The sequence below is a fragment of the Heptranchias perlo genome, chromosome 17 (assembly GCF_035084215.1).
Source record: "Heptranchias perlo isolate sHepPer1 chromosome 17, sHepPer1.hap1, whole genome shotgun sequence".
NCBI lineage: Eukaryota > Metazoa > Chordata > Chondrichthyes > Hexanchiformes > Hexanchidae > Heptranchias > Heptranchias perlo.
In genome coordinates, this window is record NC_090341.1 from 7,327,111 (window position 1) to 7,347,221 (window position 20,111).

At 44.5% G+C, this 20,111-nt stretch overlaps 2 protein-coding genes across 16 annotated transcripts in view; both read left to right on the forward strand.

Moving 5' to 3' along the window:
• LOC137334011 (uncharacterized) overlaps positions 1–16,923 on the forward strand; it is a 40,555-nt gene extending 23,632 nt beyond the window's left edge. For 3 of the 12 annotated variants that reach the window (XR_010966031.1, XR_010966032.1, XR_010966033.1), the window contains exons 2-3: positions 1,451–1,542; positions 4,444–5,066. Coding sequence is in view for 1 of the 12 variants with exons in the window: in XM_067998412.1 (XP_067854513.1) it covers positions 4,974–6,569 (1,596 nt within the window). In the remaining 11 variants the exon portion in view is untranslated. The other 9 variants (XR_010966034.1, XR_010966036.1, XR_010966030.1 and 6 more) reach the window with 7 other exon arrangements.
• Positions 16,924–17,739: 816 nt separating this feature from the next.
• The window catches only part of dalrd3 (DALR anticodon binding domain containing 3), a 30,833-nt gene continuing 28,461 nt past the window's right edge, over positions 17,740–20,111 (forward strand). For all 4 annotated transcript variants that reach the window (XM_067998416.1, XM_067998414.1, XM_067998415.1 and 1 more), the window contains exon 1: positions 17,740–17,992. In XM_067998416.1, the coding sequence (XP_067854517.1) occupies positions 17,765–17,992 (228 nt within the window). In that variant the 5' untranslated portion in view covers positions 17,740–17,764. The remainder of the gene's footprint in view (positions 17,993–20,111) is intronic.

Genomic DNA, 20,111 nt, shown 5'->3' on the forward strand with positions numbered 1-20,111 from the left:
AGATACGCCCGGTGCTGCTCCTGGCATGCTCTTCTACACTCCTCATTGAACCAGGGTTGATCCCCTGGCTTGTTGGTAATGGTAGAGTGAGGAATATGCCAGGCCATGAGGTTACAGATTGTGCTGGAATACAATTCTGCTGCTGCTGATGGCCCACAGCACCTCATGGATGCCCAGTTTTGAACTCCTAGATCTGTTCTGAATCTATCCCATTGAGCACGGTGGTAGTGCCACACAACACGTTGGATGGTGTCCTCAGTGCGAAGACGGGACTTCGTCTCCACGAGGACTGTGCGGTGATTACTCCTACTAATACCCTCATGGACAGATGCATTTGCGACAGGTAGAATGGTAAGGACGAGGTCAAGTAAGTTTTTCTCTCGTGTTGGTTCGCTCACCACCTGCCGCAGGCCCAGTCTGGCAGCTATGTCCTTGAGGACTCGGCCAGCTCGGTCAGTAGTGTTGCTACCGAGCCACTCTTGGTGATGGACATTAAAGTCCCCCACCCAGAGTACATTCTGTGCCCTTGCTACCCTCAGTGCTTCCTCCAAGTGGTGTTCAACATGGAGGAGGACTGATTCATCAGCTGAGGGAGGGCAGTAGGTGGTAATCAGCAGGAGGTTTCCTTGCCCATGTTTGACTTGATGCCATGAGATTTCATGGGGTCCAGATTCAATGTTGAGGACTCCCAGGGCCACTCCCTCCTGACTGTATATCACTGTACCGCCACCTCTGGTGGGTCTGTCCTGCCGGTGGGACAGGACATACCCAGGGATGGTGATGGAAGAGTCTGGGACGTTGGCTGAGAGGTATGATTCTTTGAGTATGGCTATGTCAGGCTGTTGCTTGTCTAGTCTGTGGAACAGCTGTCCCAATTTTGGCACAAGTCCCCAGATGTTAGTGAGGGGGACTTTGCAGGGTCGACTGGGCTTAGTTTGCCTTTGTCGTGTCCAGTGCCTAGTGGTCCGATGCCGGGTAGTCCGTCCGGTTTTATTCTTATTATGACTTTTTTTTTAAGCGAGATTTTAAAACTGAGTGGCTTGCTAGGCTATTTCAGAGGGCAATTACGAATCAACCACATTGCTGTGGGTCTGGAGTCACATATAGGCCAGACCGGGTAAGCTCGGCAGGTTTTCTTCCCCAAAGGACATTAATGAATCAGATGGGTTTTTACGTCAATAGCGCCTCTAACGTAATAAAACATTCCAAGACGCTTCACAGGGGCGGTTATCACACAAAATTTGACACCAAGCCACAAAAGGAGATATTAGGACAGGTGACCAAAAGCTTGGTCAAAGATGTAGGTTTTAAGGAGCGTCTTGAGAGAGAATTCCAGAGCTTAGGGCCTAGACAGCTGAAGGTATGGCCACCAATGGTGGAGTGATTAAAATTGGGGATGCGCAAGAGGCAAGAATTGATGATACTAACAGATCTTGGTGTTGTGATTTAGGATTTATCCACCGGTGAGGAGACAGCATCAACAACAGCCTTTTCCAAACCTTCAGGTCCAGGAAATTCAAACAGGAGAGGAGAGAGCAGCAAGTAAGAAGTGCAAGGGCAAATAGAATCGAGTTACCTGGGCATTTGCACCTGAATTGTCAGGGCTAGAAATAGTGCTGTGGTTTAGATAGTCTCTGTCTGATTCTACTTCACACAAAGAAAATCGCCAAGTCTAGGTCCCGACAGACTTAAGTGCAGACTGAACGGACAGTGTTGCCCGAGAGCTGAGCAGGTAAAAACAAAAAAAAAACCTGCAAGATCAGTAAACGGTTAAATGTCTCTCTGCACCCAAAGGGCAAATCAAGGTAAAAGCACAGCGATATCTAACATTGTGATCTACATTTTATTCAAACCCTGCCCGGTTGCATTCCACAAAGAACGTTCCCATAGCCCGACACAGCTCGAATTATAGGGTTCTGGGTGATATTCAAGGGCTGATTTTCAAAGTTCACAGCGTTAGCGGGGAGAGCCTCACTGCTGCTGCGCACATTGGAGAACCGAGAGTGCGTCACCCATGATTTTCCATGCCTTAAAAAAAAATGAATCCATGCTGGTAGCACAGCTTGGAAAATACCCCTGCCACTACGATCCCTGCGCCTGAATGGCAAGGCAAGAGGCACCCCCGTTATTGGGCCTCATTATATGGAGCCGGCGAGCTGCCAGCAAATCGTACTTGAGGATTGGACCGCTGCTGGCATCGTAGTGGCCCTCAGACAAGTGGGGGAGGACGGGTTCTTTTAATGTGGGGTTGGGATGAGCACTCCAGTGACTCATGGCTCCACATTGGGTATTGGGGGCCTTCCTGTTGGTTGCGCCATGTTATGCTGTGCAAGCTCAGCACATGGTGAGTGAAGCGCTGGGGCATTTGAAAAATCGGAAACGGATCCTGCAAGATGCGCAGGACCCTAATTTAAATAAATTATTCTGCACTTTAAATGTTGTCGACCTGCGCTTCTGCCACCAGCTCACCTGCCTTATCCAATATGGCGGGCGGTACACTTCCAGACTGAAATATGTGCGTGCTCCCTGCCTGTCATATTGCAAGCTTAGTAGGCCGATTAACGTTTGAAAAACTGGTGCTGAGTGGCCAAATTTCTTTCTAAGCCCAACTGTGTTCATATCCAGATCCGTCACCAAACTTTTTTCAATAACCATAGTTGTTAATTCTGTTACATATAGAGCCGCTGATCAAAGTATACATTTTAAGGAGTAAGATTGCGTAGCGCAACTATCGATAGGCAAGTACTAAATATGGTCAGGGTTTAAATGTTTGTTCTCAGGCTCCCCCGCACCCAACCCCAACAAAATGGGTCATTGCACTGTGTGGTAGTTTACTGAGCTGAACAAACCCTAAAAAAGGTTCGAGGTTTGATCCCTAGTTTTCACTGAATTAGCCAACTTGAGGTCAGGGAGATGGCAGGCGTGCTATGATTGGTCTCAATGTTCCTAGCTCTCCAAGTGATTCTTGCCACAGACGCATCCTATCCTGCACTAAGTTCTACTCTGCAATCACCAGTCTTTATTGGCTCTTATCCCCCAACATATTGATTTCAAAATCCTGGAAAGTGCACAGGACCAAGCTCAGCTGCGATGTCCCCTCCTTATTGATATTCACGGTCCGAACCCACAGAGGGAGCGGCCACTTGCATTACATAGGAGCAGGAGTGGGCCATTCAGCCACTCGAGCCTGTTCAGTCACTCAATTAGATCATGGCTGGTCTGTATCTCAACTCCACCTACCCAGCCTGGCTCCGTAACCCTTAATAACCTTGCCTAACAAAAATAAAGTTGCTAGAGGGCTGCTAGTACCTATGGAACTGGACCTCAGCTCATCAGTGGCTTCAGGAGAGGAGGAAGGAGAGGAGCCCCACCCCCCACCCCCGAACCCTCTTCCTGGCTGTTTACTCAGGCCGGAGGCAGACCATATGCATCCTTGGTGTCCTGTCTGACCCTGAGCAGAGCTTCAAACTGGACAGACATTCTGCCTCCACTCTTACCTAAGCCCCCTGCCTGTAACAACTGATCTATGCCTTTGGCATCTATTACTCCAAATCAGCCATAAACAGACACTCGCTGCCAATGATACTGAGCAGATGAGCTCCCTGTGATTCATTCCCTGTATGCTGCATCATGCAACACTTCATTCAACAAAGTGATTGAATTCAGATCTCCATGGAAACATGAACATTTGAAAAAAACAAAACTCATTGAGAAAGAAAGATACATTTTGAGTCAAGTACTTATCCTTGGACCAGACTTCTTAACACTGCAATGTTAGCAAAAATGACCGTGCCTTAAAAAAAGAGTTTGTACAAAAGGTTTCAAGAAGATGTTCTGATATTGTGGCATTGAATTCATTGAGCAGGATATCAGATTCGTCCTGTTAAGCACTGACTGTATCACAAGGATAAGGGCCAGCCGGCCCATCGTAGCTCATCCATCTAGAAAATCCAATAGTCCTCATTACAGCATCTAATTGTCCCTTAAATGATTCCAAGATTTTGGATTCCACTACCCTACCTGGAAGTCCATTCCAAAAAACAATTACCCTCTTTGTAAAGTAGTATTTCTAGTCTGAATCTACCTCTTTTCAGCTTAAACCTGTGTCCTCTTGTTCCGTTCTCTCTTGCCTTTACGAATAGCCCCAACAGAACTTCTACATCCCTGAGCCTTACTATCTTCAATATCTCAATCATTTTCTCTCCAATGAGAGGAGTCCCAGATCCTGGAGTCTATCCCCATTTGTTTTATTCTCTAATCCCCGCATCAGAGTAACTTTTCCAGCTCAGCTTCTTCCTTTCAGTATTGTGGGTTCCAAAACTGTACACAATATTCTAGGTAGCCCGATCAATGCTGTCTATGATGGTAGAATTACTTCCTTCGGTTTACATTCCATTCCTCTTTTTATGCAGCCTAACATTCAATTTGCTTTCCCCCCCACAGCTGCCAAATATAAACTTGCTGTCTTCCAGGATCTCTATTATAAGCGTAGGCTCTCTTACCCAGTCTGCTTTGGTCAATATTTAGCCTATTAATCCTATAGTCCCTCTGCTTGTTCCTTAATCTCAAGTATGCATCATCCACATTAAACTGCATCTGCCAATTCTCTGCCTATTTCCCCGAACAATCCAGCTCCTCCTGTAGCTTCTCCCCACCCTCCACTGTATTAACTACACCAGCTACAAATATTCAAATGTAACTACTGGTGCCCAGTTCCAGATCATTTACAAAAATGTTGCAGTCCCAAGCCCCAAGGTACACTATTGGTCACACCTCACATATTGGAATGCTTCCCATTCACACAAACCTTCCGTCTCCTAGCACCCTTCCAATTTTCAATCCACTCTAGTACACACCCCATACCATGTCTGCTGATTTTGTACACTAGTTTCATATGAAGTATCTCATCAAATGCCTTACGCACTCTCATCCCACGTACTCCCCGCGTGGGAGACTTCTACTGCCTCCCAAAGATACACAAAGCCAACACACCCGGACGTCCTATCGTATCAGGCAACGGAACCCTGTGTGAGAACTTCTCTGGATACATCGAGGGCATCCTGAAACCCATCGTACAGGGAACCCCCAGCTTCTGTCGTGACACTACAGACTTCCTACAAAAACTCAGTACCCACGGACCAGTTGAACCAGGAACACTTCTCACCACGATGGACGTCTCGGCACTCTACACCAGTATCCCCCACGATGACGGCATCGCTGCGACAGCATCAATACTCAACACCAACAACAGCCAATCTCCAGACGCCATCCTACAACTCATCCGTTTCATCCTGGATCACAATGTCTTCACCTTCGATAACCAGTTCTTTACCCAAACACACGGAACAGCCATGGGGACCAAATTCGCACCCCAATACGCCAACATTTTCATGCACAAGTTCGAGCAGGACTTCTTCACTGCACAAGACCTCCAACCAACACTATACACCAGATACATCGACGATATTTTCTTTCTATGGACCCACGGCAAGGAATCACTAAAGAGACTACACGATAACATCAACAAGTTCCATCCCACCATCAAGCTCACCATGGACTACTCCTCAGAATCAGTTTCTTTCTTGGACACACGAATCTCCATCAAAGACGGGCACCTCAGCACCTCACTCTACCGCAAGCCCACGGACAACCTCACAATGCTCCACTTTTCCAGCTTCCACCCTAACCACGTCAAAGAGGCCATCCCCTATGGACAGGCCCTGCGAATACACAGGGTCTGCTCAGACGAGGAGGAACGCGATGGACACCTACAGACGCTGAAAGACGCCCTAGTAAGAACGGGATATGACGCTCGACTCATCGATCGACAGTTCCGACGGGCCACAGCAAAAAATCGCATAGACCTCCTCAGGAGACTAACACGGGATGCAACCAACAGAGTACCCTTTGTCGTCCAGTACTTCCCCGGAGCGGAGAAACTACGCCATGTTCTCCGCAGCCTTCAACACGTCATCAATGAGGACAAACACCTCGCTATGGCCATCCCCACACCTCCACTACTCGCCTTTAAACAGCCACCCAACCTCAAACAGACCATCGTTCGCAGCAAATTACCTAGCTTTCAAGAGAACAGCATCCACGACACCACACAACCCTGCCACGGTAACCTCTGCAAGACATGCCAGATCATCGACACAGATACCACCATCACACGAGAGGACACCACCCACCAGGTGCATGGTTCATACTCCTGTGACTCGGCCAACGTTGTCTACCTCATACGTTGCAGGAAAGGATGCCCCAGAGCATGGTACATTGGCGAGACCATGCAGACGCTGCGACAACGGATGAACGGACACCGCGCAACAATCGCCAAACAGGAGGGTTCCCTCCCAGTCGGGGAACACTTCAGCAGTCATGGACATTCATCCACCGACCTTCGGGTAAGCGTTCTCCAAGGCGGCCTTCGAGACACACGACAACGCAAAATCGTCGAGCAGAAATTGATAGCCAAGTTCCGCACCCATGAGGACGGCCTCAACCGGGATCTTGGGTTCATGTCACGCTACACGTTACCCCACCAGCGAACAAATGTTATCTGTTTTTAATATAACGAGTCAGTTGCTGTCTTTTCTAGGTTTCTACCTCTCTATCTCTGTTTTTTTTTGTTTGTTGTTTTTTTTTGGTGATTTGTATATTCTGTGAGACCTGGCAGGTAACACCTGTCTGTCTGCACACTGATTGCCTTGGCAACGGGCAGTTGAAAAAACTGTCTGTACTCACCAAGCATTGTTCTGTGAATTATAAATGCGATTTCATTTCGAGGACTTCATTTCACATCGTTCACCTGACGAAGGGGGAAGCCTCTGAAAGCTTGTGAATTTAAAATAAAATTGCTGGACTATAACTTGGTGTTGTAAAATTGTTTACAATTACTAAATCTAAGTATATTATGCACTTTGGCAGGAAAAATCAGAGAGCAAGTTATTTTCTTAATGGCGAGAGACTGGAAAGTACTGCAGTACAAAGGGATCTGGGGGTCCTAGTGCAAGAAAATCAAAAAGTTGGTATGCAGGTGCAGCAGGTGATCAAGAAAGCCAACGGAATGTTGGCTTTTATTGCTAGGGGGATAGAATATAAAAACAGGGAGGTATTGCTGCAGTTATATAAGGTATTGGTGAGACCGCACCTGGAATACTGCATACAGTTTTGGTCTCCATACTTAAGAAAAGACATACTTGCTCTCGAGGCAGTACAAAGAAGGTTCACTCGGTTAATCCCGGGGATGAGGGGGCGCACATATGAGGAGAGGTTGAGTAGATTGGGACTCTACTCATTGGAGTTCAGAAGAATGAGAGGCGATCTTATTGAAACATATAAGATTGTGAGGGGTCTTGATCGGGTGGATGCAGTAAGGATGTTCCCAAAGATGGGTGAAACTAGAACTAGGGGGCATAATCTTAGAATAAGGGGCTGCTCTTTCAAAACTGAGATGAGGAGAAACTTCTTCACTCAGAGGGTGGTAGGTCTGTGGAATATGCTGCCCCAGGAAGCTGTGGAAGCTACATCATTAGATAAATTTAAAACAGAAATAGACAGTTTCCTCGAAGTAAAGGGAATTAGGGGTTATGGGGAGCGGGCAGGAAATTGGACATGAAGCTGAGTTCGGATCGGTCAATGCCCTGTGGGTGGCGGAGAGGGCCCAGGGGCTATGTGGCCGGGTCCTGCTCCGACTTCTTGTGTTCTTTAGATTTGTGGTTGGGATCAGATCAGCCATGATCTTATTAAATGGCGGAGCAGGCTCGAGGGGCCGATTGGCCTACTCCTGCTCCAATTTCTTATGTTCTTATGTTCTTATATACATTTCTCTCCCCCCGCCCTCCCCCCACAACTTAACCACATCTCAGTAATTTCTATTTCAGTTTTATTAAACACCTTCAAGAGAGATTGGACCATGAACAAGAAAGACTGCTACTGCATATAAAGAGAGAGGAACTTAGAATCAAAGAAAAAAAAACTGACTTTAATTTGAAATCAATCAGAATTGCACTGCAGTACAGAAAAACGTTTCTGCAGGAATCAAGGGAGAAAAATGAGATATTACTGCTGTTACAAGTTATTAAATCATGATGGTGCTCTTAAATAAATAAAATTAAGTTTGTGATTTGCAAAGTGCCACATTCGTGCGAACACTACCGAGCTGTATGACTTATCCACGTTCATGTTCTGTGAGGTTCAGTCTCTCTGTTTTGGCTTCATTTTACCAACAATAGTGTGGGTGCCAACGGCATGTGTGAGGACATCCATGTGAAGCATTAACAATTGTGATACAGATGAGAGCCAGTTACCAAAAAAAGTGATAAACAGAATTTAATTTTACTTCAGAATTTAACTTGGCTTCAAATTTTTTATTTTAAAAAAGTGCGCTTTTTTGTAGTAACTATTAACTAAATAGTATTTACAGTAAATTAGCTTCTAGCAGGCAATTCGAATTTACATGATATTTGACACTCGGTCTGAATGAGGGGCATCCATTTAAAATAAATCAAGGAAAACTAAGCCAGTTGGTTGGACATAATCCCAATCAGTCGTAATAAAACAAGAGAAATTAATTTAGAGTGGGTTGATCAGAAGTACAATTTGTAATCAATTAAACCATGGTCAGTGGGTGGTGTGGGTGGAAGGGCTTGTGATTCTTGTACGTGTGTTAGTTATAATCCTCTCGAGCTCTGCAGAAATAACTTGTACGGAGTTTATCCGATAAGTAGTTTTGAACCAGGCAGAACAGGAAGTTCCCAGGTTTGAATGAAGAAGCAACCATGACTGGGAGGGGGTGGGGAGGAGAGAAACTTAAAGAACAAGGCCATGACTAAAGGTTGAAAAGGGCAGGAGAGCACCCTAGGTTGATCAAACTCGTGCCCCTTTCCAGCCAAATTTCTCCTCTCCACAAGAACTCGTAAGAAGCGGACAATCAGACCACTCAAGGGAGGAGCTGACACCGCTGAACCAGAGGAATATCTGCGGCAGACCTGAATTCATAACACTCGATAAGTAGTATAAACGGGGTGAACAGCTAGGTTACGTGAACACATTTTCAAATTGCGGTCTACTTTGCCAGTGCATAAAATTCCTTAGCATACATGTCAAAAAGTGGTAGCAATTTTTTTTGTGGCATCTCTCGACACCGAACACGCCTGTAAATCATATGCATTCCACACAGACCAGTATCTTTGAAATTCTGCTCAACGCCATTCCTCTGAACATATTCCAACAGGCTACTGCACCTTGCCGTATCTCATGCACACTTGGCTTTCAGTGATAGGTTTGGCAGGAATTCAAACCTATCAGATCATTCCGATACCAAGCAAATATGCTCGACTGATTGGCCATCAATTTCGCACTGATGCCCAAGCCAAAGTCATCATTTGGCCGTGGATCAATTAGAATATCCTAAGGCAGTTGCCTCTTGAATGACTTATTGCTGGGCTCCGCAAGGGCAAAAGTGTCAAATTTAATAAGGCCATTAAAAAAACCAAACCGAACACTGGGGTTCATTTCTAGAGCGATAGAATTGAAAAAAGCAGAGAAGCTATATGTTAAACTTGTACACAATCTAGGTTAGACCACACGGAGTACTGTGAACTGTCCTGATCTTCATATTATAGAAAGGATATAGAGGCACTGGAGAAGGTGCAAAAAAGGTTTACAAGGATGATACCAGAACTGAGAGGTTATGCCTATCAGGAAAGGCTGAACAGGCTGGGGCTCTTTTCTCTAGAAAAGAGGCTGAGGGGTGACCTGATAGAGGTCTTTTAGATTGTGAAAAGGTTTGATAGGGTAAACGTAGAGAAGATGTTTCCACTTGTGGGGGGAGACCAAAACTAGGGACCATAAATATAAGATAGTCACTAATAAATCCAATAAGGAATTCAGGAGCAACTTTGTTACTCAGAGAGTGGTTAGAATGTGGAACTCGCTACCACAAGGAGTGGTTGAGGTGAATAGCATGGATACATTTAAGAGGAAGCTAGATAAGCACATGAGAGAGAAAGGAATAGAAGGATATGCCGATAGGGTTAGATGAAGAGGGGTGAAAGGAGGCTCGTGTGGAGTATAAATACCAGCATGGACCTTTTGGGCCAAATGGCCTTTTTCTGTGTTGTACATTCTATGTAATTCTATCGTCTCAACTGCCAATGTCACTTTGACACATAGCCCTTTGCTTTTAGTTCCACGAGTCCTTAGAAGGCATAGGCCTCCAGTATTCTGTCATGATGATTTACAGTTCTGTAAAAGACATAGTCGGTTCTGGAACAGATACTGGTGCAACCTGACTGAATGCTGTACTTTTAAAACTTTGTCAACATTAAGGAAGTAAAAAAAAAACTGTATGTGAAATGATTTGTAGATACAATGGACCCATGTTAAACTAAAAAGATGTAAGCAACCAGAAAACACTTCATAACTGAGCTCGTTGGCCCGAATATACATTCAGAATACAAATATGGCGAATTGTGTTTTTTAAATGGCTCGTTTTGTATTCTGTATTTATATAAATGCTTTAGTCACATTTTATATGTACACATCTCTCACACCCAGGTGTAATACAGGATCAATATCCTGTTTTTTAAAAAAAGCATTATTCAGTAAAACTCCCACATAATTCATTCATAAGAAAGCATGCAAAGAGAAAAGGCCACAGAGCATGTACAATCTACCTCATCATGAACTCTACCCCAATTATGTAATCTCCCGAGCGAGAGCTCTGAAAAAATAATCCCCGATTCTCAAAAGGTGATCATACAAAGCTCCAGAGCATTAATTCATCCTCACTTCTCCATTATGGCCCCTGTACAGACAAAGCCCACCCTGTCCCTGTCGCCAGCAGCAGAGGAAGTGTGTGCCATGGAGGGAGAGTCTGTTCTCCATAGGCTGGCTTAAGGAGATGAATTAACCTCCTTCTAGGATTTGGTTTGAGATATCACCCAAAAAAGCCAGGGAAAAATAGGAAGGAGGGGAGGAAAGGAAAACAAAAATTTGCAAGGGAGGACAGTTTAGAAGACTGCTGTCGTTTTATTCACATTAGTCTTCATTGCAACTTGATAATTTAATTTAAAAAGTTAGATTCAACAAATAAATCATAAATAAACCATCTGGATGCTTATGAATCAAAAGTAAGGAGGCGCACAACACCAGGTTATAGTCCAACAGCTTTATTTGAAATCACAAGCTTTCGGAGCTTTGCTCCTTCATCAGGTGAAGTGAGGAGGAGTTGCATAAAGGCACAGCATATATAGTTGCATATTTATGCAACTCCTCCTCACTTCACCTGACGAAGGAGCAAAGCTCCGAAAGCTTGTGATTTCAAATAAAGCTGTTGGACTATAACCTGGTGTTGTGCGACTCCTTACATTTGGACTGGGGTGGACATCACCGGCATCTCCACATCATGAATCAAAGTGATAGTGCAATGCACTGTCTTTCCCTCTCTGGAGCATAGGCATGAGAATAACAATAGGTGCAGAAAAAAGGGGAAACTGTTCCATTCCCCAGTTTGGAAATCCCTTCCCTGAACAAAATATAAATGACTAAGCATTAAGTTATAGAACATGAATTTTAAAAAAAACTTGCATTTATATGGCACCTAACATCTCTGTTTCAGTGACATATCTAGGAAAAATGTGGTAGCCATTTTGCACAAAGCAAGATTCCACAAAATTAGTAATATCTTGCATTTATGTACTGCTCTTAACATAAGAAAATGTGGTGAAGCACTTCGCAGAGGCATAATCAGAAAGAGAAACAAGAGGATCTCAACAAAAGAAAAAGGTGGCTAAAAGCTTGGTCAAAGGCATGGATTTAAGGAAGGACTTGAAAGGAGAGAGAGAGAGAGAGATTTTAGGGAGGGAATTTCAGAGTGCGGAGCCTAGGCTGCTGAAGGCACAGCCGCCAATGGTGGGACAAAAAGGAAAGGGGGATTGCACAAAAGTCCAGATCAGAGGAATGGAGAATTTGGGCAGAGGCTTCTTGGGTTGGAGGAGCTTACAGAGATAGGGAAAGGAATGTTGAGGCCATGAAGCAATTTAAGGATGAGAATGTTAAATTTGAACCATTAGTGAGGATCAGAATCTAATGTCAGCCAGAGAGGACAGGGGGTGATGGGTGAACAGCCCTTAGTGCAGAACAGGATAAGGGCAGAGTTCCAGGTGAAGATGGGAGGCCAGCGAGGAGAGCATGGGATTGTTTGAGTCTGGGAGGTGGAAAAGGCATGAATGAGGGTTTCAGCAGCAGATGGGCTGAAGGGCAGAGGCAGGTTTTACTACAGAGGTGGAAGCATGCAGCCTTTGTAATGACGAGGATATGGGGTCAGGAGCTCGACTCGGGGTCAAATAAGACACCTGGTTGGCAAACAGTCATAAGAGGAATAGCTGTGCCAAAATGTGTTTGAATAGAAATGGAAGTTCCCAAAATGAGTTTCTTTATCCTTTAACTAATGATAGGTATAGGATGCAGGTGCAAGAAAAACAAAGCAGCAAGATGCAAATGATATTTGCACAGACTAGTTTTACCAGTTCTGATAGCCAGCAGAAGTCCTACTAAGAACATAAAAAATAGGAGTAGGCGTAGGCCACACGGGCCCTCGACCTGCTCCACCATTCAATAAGATTGTGGCTGATCTTCGACTTCAACTCCGCTTTCCCGCCCGATCCCCATATCCCTTGATTCCCCTAGAGTCCAAAAATCTATCGATCTCAGTCTTGAATATACTCAACGACTCAGCATCCACAGCACCTCTGGGGTAGAGAATTCCGAAGATTTACAACAGAGTGAAGAAATTTCTCCTCATCTCAGTCCTAAATGGCCAACCCCTTATCCTGATACTATGCCCCCTAGTTCTAGACTCTCCAGCCAGGGGAAACAGCCTCTCAGCATCAACCTTGTCACGTCCTCTCAGAATCTTATATGTTTCAATGAGATCACCTCTCATTCTTCTAAACTCCAGACAGTATAGGCCCATTCTACTCAATCTCTCCTCATGGGACAAGCCTCTCATCCCAGGAATCAATCTAGTGAACCTTTGTTGCACCGCCTCGAAGTCAAGTAAATCCATCCTTAGATAAGGAGACCAAAATTGTACACAGTACTCCAGGTGTGGTCTCACCAAAGCACTGTGGTACTTTATCAAAGACCTTTTGAAAATCCAAATATACTACATCCACTGGTTCCCCTTTATCCACCCTGCTCGTTACATCCTCAAAAAAAAAGATTTGTTAAACACGATTTCTCTTTCATAAAACCTCGTTGACTCTGCCTAATCATATGATTTTCTAAGTGCCCGGTTATGACTTCCTTAATAATGGATTCCAACATTTTCCCGACGACTGATGTCAGGCTAACTGGCCTGTCGTTCCCTGTTTTCTCGCTCCCTCCTTTCTTGAATAGCAGTTACATTTGCTGCCTTCCAATCCACTGGGACCATTCTAGAATCTAGGGAATTTTAGAAAATCACAACCAATGCATCCACGATCTCTTTTAGAACCCTAGGATGTAGGCCATCAGGTCCAGGGGATTTGTTGGCTTTTAGTCCCATTAATTTCTCCAGTACTTTTTCTTTACTAATCTTAAATTACTTTAAGTTCCTCGCTCTCATTAGACCCTTGGTTCTCCACTATTTCTGGTACATTTTTTCTGTCTTCTACTGTGAAGTCAGATGCAAAATACTTGTTCAATGTCTCTGCCATTTCCTTATTCCCAATTATAATTTCTCCTGTCTCAGCCTCTAAAGGGACCCATGTTTACTTTTGCTAAGATGTGGAGATGCCGGTGATGGGGTTGACAAATGTAAAGAATCTTACAACACCAGGTTATAACCTGGTGTTGTAAGATTCTTTACTTTTGCTAATCCCTTCCTTTTTATTTACTTGTAAAAACTCTTACAATCTGTTTTTATATTTCTTGCTGGTTTACTCTCATATTCTATTTTCTCCCTCTATCAATTTTTTGGTCATCCTTTGCTGGTTTCTAAAACCCTCCCAATCCTTACTACTCTTCTTGGCAACATTATAAGCCTCTTCTTTTAATCTAATACTATCCTTAACTTCTTTAGTTAGCCACGGATGGATGACTTTTCCTATAGAGTTTTTATTTTTCAATGGAATGTATATTTGTTGAGAATTATGAAATATTTATTTAAATGTTCACCATTGCTTATCTACCATCATACCTTTTAATCTAATTTCCCAATCTACCTTAACCAACTTGCCCCTCATAACTATGTAATTGGCTTTATTTAAGTTTACGTCTAAGACTCTAGTTTCAGACTTAAGTACATCACTCTCAAAATCAATGTGAAATTCTATCATATTACGATCACTCTTTCCCAGAGGATTCCTTACTATTAGATTACTAATTAACCCTGTCATTACACAAGACAAGATCTAAAATTGCCTGTTCCCTGGTTGGTTCCATGACGTATTGTTCTAGGAAACTGTTACAATGAAGAGAGAAAAAGAAAAATCAACGTACAATATTACTCCAGGTTGTAGGGATAGATGCACTGTGCGCTACTACAAGGCAAGTAATATGCTAATATTCCTGCAGTTCTCAGATTCAACTATTGTCTTGATCCCAAAAGAATATCTTCCCAAGTCATCCTCATTTCAAGCGTTACCCACAATTTGAACTCATCATCTTGCTAATTTTTGGTTCTCAAAGTGGAGTTCTTCTTATGCCCTTGGTCTCTCAGGTCATGACCAACTGCAGTCCAGTCATTAAAAATCTCCACCCAGGTCTCGACCAGTTTGGTGACAAATCCGTTAATTTTCGCTCCTGTCTTCTGCCCGCCAGGGGGAAACTACTGCAACTGGAACTCAGGATTGTGGAGGAATCGAGGCATAACCTAAACCACATTATCTAACACCATGTATTTTTAAAAAATATATAAATCTCATTTTTTTTTGCTCTTCTCTTCCCTCCTGTTCGGATACCTAATCCCGTCCGAGTGTCCATTCCTCCTAGAATCATACAGCATAGGAGGCAGCCGTTCAGCCCATCATGCCTGTGCCAGCTCTTTGGAAAGAGCTATCCAATCAGGCCTAGTACCCTGCCCTTTCCCCATAGCCCTGCAAATCAAGTATATATCCAATTCCCTTTTGAAAGGGACAGTTGATTCTGCTTCCACCCCCCCTTTCAGGCAATGCATTCCACATCATAACTCCTCGGCAAGAATCGGCAGGCTATTCCACCACAGAAAGCATTTGCACGGTCAGACTAGTTTTACCAGATACGAAAAGCTTTTTGTTTTGATAGTCAGCCAGAAATCCTACCATTACACTGGAGTAAAAAAAAAATTCAACCTACAATACAAAACTGCTTGCTTTGGCCCAATCGTACCCTCACCCTAGACACCCACATTTATCCAATGAAATCAGGACTAGGACTCCAGGCTGATTTTCCTAGTTCAAGGGGTGTTGTGGACCATTGTAACACCCGCCTGCCCTCAAGTGGATGATAAAAGATCCCATGGCTCTATTTCGCAGAAGAGCGGGGGAGTTCGCCCCGGTGTCCTGGCCAATATTTATCCCTCATCCAACATCACTAAAACAGATTATCTGGTCATAATCACATTGCTGTTTGTGGGATCTCTCTGCACAAATTAGCTGCCACGTTTGCTACATCACAACAGTGACTACATTTAAAAAAGGTACTTTATTGACTAAAGCGCTTTGGGATGTCCCGAGGTTGTGAAAGGCGCTATAAAAATGCAAGTTCTTTCTTTTCTTTTCTACAGCCCTGACCAACATCAGCTAACTCACCAGATTCTGGGAACTAAATCTGAGGCCTTTATCTAAGTAGGCCATCGGAAGATCCCCTTAAATTGGTTCTCAACACATACCTTCTTGTTCGATCTCAAACGCAGGCGAGTCCGAAGTGTAAAAAAAAATTCTACAGTTGCGATCTCCTGACCCACAAAAGCATTCAAAGCAACAAGGTCCACATGAAGCAGGATGGCCGCTGTTGGAAAGAGCCTGAGACAAAGCAGCATGTTTCCAAGGAATGTTGCGACCTGCATGGATGACAGATTGCAAACCCATTAAAAAATATAGAGCTTTTTTGTTGGTTCTCTAGGGGTAGGCGAGAGTGGCAAGGTTTTATTTTTTGCCCATCCCTACTTGTCTTGACCCAGAAATTGTACAACTGAGTGGTTTGCTAGGCCACTTCAGAGAACATTAAACAGTCAACCATAAAGGTATGGACTACACCAAAGTGGAGGCCAGACCAAGTAGGGGTGGCAGGTTCCCTTCCCTGAAGATTAGTGAACCAGTTGGGTTTACGACAACCTCTCAGCTTTCATGATCATTTTTTCCTGCTGCTAACCCACAAATTACCAAATTTATTGAATTCATTTTCACAACTTGCCATGGTAGGATTTGAACGCTCAACCTCTGGGTTGCTAGACAGTACCATAACCACGATAATACCATACCTGGGTCAAGAACAAGTGGCCACAGATACAACTTTAAATGTAAAAGATTTAGAACTGGAGGACAGGAGAAACTGCTGCAGAGTTGAGGCTGTGGAATTCACTTCCAGGTTTATTGGTTGATGCAGAAACATTAAAGATAAAATTGAATAGGTGGATGAAAGAGAAAAGGTTGAAGGGATATGGGAACAGGATGGTCCTGGAGCAGTAGGTGCTTTTGGTAGAGAAGAGGGAGGCCCGATAGAGCTTAATGTGGTCCAGCCAGACCTGGTGATGGATGACTAAGCCAGTTGTGCTCCAGATACACTCAAGTCTGGGCCCCTTGGACTTGATCAATGTTGTCCAAAACGTTAGCCACTAGCCACATGTGACCAATTGCATTTCTGATTCGTAAATAGAAAGACGGTTTTTCAGCATGCGATCTCAAGACTTTTATTTGCACGGCACATACATGTGCACTTTAGCCTTTTTGTGCGTTTGCTGGTAAAATGGCAAAACAATAAGCAGAGTATGCGAGTTTTTTTTGATCGTTGAGTGCTTTACTTCCTTGGTTACTGAAGGGTCATAGATATTTGTTAAATAAATATACACATTAAGTACATTCACCAGTATTCTGTGAGCTTATGCAAGGCATTTTCTACACATGGCTAAAACGGTGTCACCATTGCCACATCAGCAATTTCTAATGGACAACACGGGACTTGAGGGAGCAAAAACAGGGGCTACATCATAGGAACGATCAGAATAGGAGTCAATAAAGGACGTGGAAGGTGGAGGTGAGAGACTGGTTGAGCAGATCAACAGCAACATGTAGGGTGATCCTCGCTCGACAAGTAGTGGAAGCTTACCCAGTGCTGCCAAGCGGTGTGGTTTTAGCTGGTCAAGCACCATGAGTGTTCTTTGGCACACTTGGGGCGGGAGGGGGGTGGTGTCTCTAAGCCTCGAATCTAGCCAACCTGCACCTGAGCTCCCTGGGTTCAGACAAGTACCTCGATGGGGAGAGAGACAGCGTGACTGCCATTTCAGCAAATGAAAAATCTACCTGTGTGGATCTAAGCATAGGGATGGGTTTCAGGTGTGAGCTCTCCTGGCATATGGTGTTTGGGCCAAGGAATCAAAAAAGGGGTTCACTTTGCATTATTCAGGAGACATTTAAATACTTCCTTAAGAGATACTCACAGAGCAGAGGGAGCCCTGGTTTTAAAACCATTGCTTTAATTCAGGGGAGCGTTCAGGTTTCCAAGGCAACCATCTTCAACAGAACCGGAAGTTGGCGAATGACCCGGAAACGATGAGTCTCGGGGGTCAGCGCCCGCTGAGATGGAGCGGGCCGGAGGGACGGACGACCAGGCCGCCGCCGCCTCCTCACCACCACCACCACCACAGTTCTCGCTCGCCGGCTGCGCGGCCGCACTGGAGGCGGCGCTGAGCGGCCGCTGCTGCACCCCGGGCCGGATCTGGTTCAAAGAGAGCAGTGAGCGCAACCTGAGGGCCCGGGATTGGATAGCGCCCAGAGGGGCCCTGAGCAAACTTTACCAGCGGGGGCAGGTGGGCGATTGGAGTAGGGCCGCAGGATATGGGAGGTGAGGGGCAAAAAGGCATTGAACGGCGGGGCGGGGCACATTTATAGCCCATTGACTGATGTCCCTCTTTATGGTTCCCCCTCGTGGGTTAGGAGCAAAAGATCCTGGGATTATTTCCACTGGGAGCAGAGAAGGCTAAGAGGAGAGTTGATGGAGAGTTTTTTTAAAAATTCGGATAGTCAATTCCTGCAGATCAGCCATGATCTAATTGAATTGGCGGGACAGACTCGAGGGGCTGAATGGCCTCCGGTTTCCTATGTTTCTAAGACTTACCAACATAGGAATCAAAGATCAGGAGTAGGCCATTCAGCCCCTCAAGCCTGTTCTGCCATTTGATAAGATCATGGCTGATCGGATTGTGACCTCAACCCTACTTTCCCATCTACCGACTATATTTATTTCCTCTGTGTGGGTGGGGGGTGTTGACGAGGAGCCGTCAAGTTAAAAATAGCCGTCAAGAGAGAGCGTGAGAAGGGTTAGGATAAATTTCTTGACACAGCACGTCGTTGGAGCCTGGAACGCTTCGCCAAATGGGGCGGTTGAGGTAGTGTGGATCGCATTTTAAAATGGAAAATTGTATGGATAGTTGAAACACAGGAGGTAGAGGGATATGCAAAGAGCGCATGGCAGTGGGATTAGTTTTGGATTGTTCTAGGGAAGAGTCGGCACAAACAGCCTTCTGCGCTTATACTTCTATGATCTTTTGAGCCGAATGGTAGATAACCTGATGGGTCTTGCTGTTCAAGGTACAAAATGAGACAACACTACTCATAAATGGCCCAATACTCCTGCAGTTGGGGGGGCACCTCCAACCCATTGATTGTGCTGAGCATCTCCTACTCAAAACTTGTACATGCTGTTGCCATGGCATTTTTGGAATCAATCCCTCACGGTATTTGACAGCAGCAAAATTCGTAGCAACCACAGAGTCAACCAGTCTGATCCACTCCTTTGGTGAAAAGTAGTGGGACAAGTTATTTTGGGGTGAGGGAGGGGAAGGAGAAGCAGCCTCACTCTTTTACACAGATTATGCATGGGTGGAATTTAAGTCATACATTTGGCAAGTATTGGTTTAGAAATTCTTCTGTGAAGCTGCTCCCAATGGTTTAATAGGTAAATACACTGCCCATTGTCACATGAATCCATATAGACCAGATGTCCCAGCTTGCAGCACATAATTGGTCTCAGTCAGGGCAGCAGTTAGAGTTGTGCTCCATCCACAGGCTAAGGAGGGGGAAAAAGTCAAGCAGGGTTCCTACTGCTGCTCACTATCCGGTGTCCCCTGCAGATAAATGGGCTTATGCAGATATCAGACAAGAACTTCAGTCAGTGGGCTACAGGAAGCTGACAACCAATCACCATTTAGGTTCACACATGAAGGATGGGTACTTAGGCTTTGTATGGTATGTAGCACAGTACCACAGCCCATGTCAGTACCTTCAGGGCAGTCAGAAGCAGGGTGGTGGTGGGGGGGGGGGGTGTTGGAAACACTGGAACTAGAAGTAAGGCAGCAAAGGCTCGATTGAAGGGGTGAACCATCCTTAATGAAGAGGTTCTGTCCTATCCCTTGCCAGGTGCAGAAAACACCTAGGATTGTCTCCAGCCTCCCATAAATCATACACATTATGCTAGCTCCAATAAATCATATAAGTTTGACAATCAGTTTACATGATATATGGTAGAAAGAATTTTTTGCAGAACAAGTTTTCTAAATGCTTTTAATAAAGTATTTAAAGGGGAACTCTCAAGTAATGGTGGCAGAGGGCCAGTGATGCCATTATATCACCAAATCACACCTGGAACTACAAATTAGTCTCAGTTTTTAATCAGATACAAGTGGATTTACTTACAGGCATTTAATAAATGCTAAACTGTGAACTCTAAATTTAAGGCACTTTGTGCTACATGAGTTTTCAATTGCTCATTTTCTTAAGCATGTAACTACTTTTGATCAGACCCAATTATAGCAATATACATCTTCTCGATTGTAGGTCATAATTCTTATTTAAAAAACAATTTAGAGCACTCCCGGCCCCTCCAAATTTCTCCAGTCATTTTAAGTGAAACTATAGAATGAGCAAGTG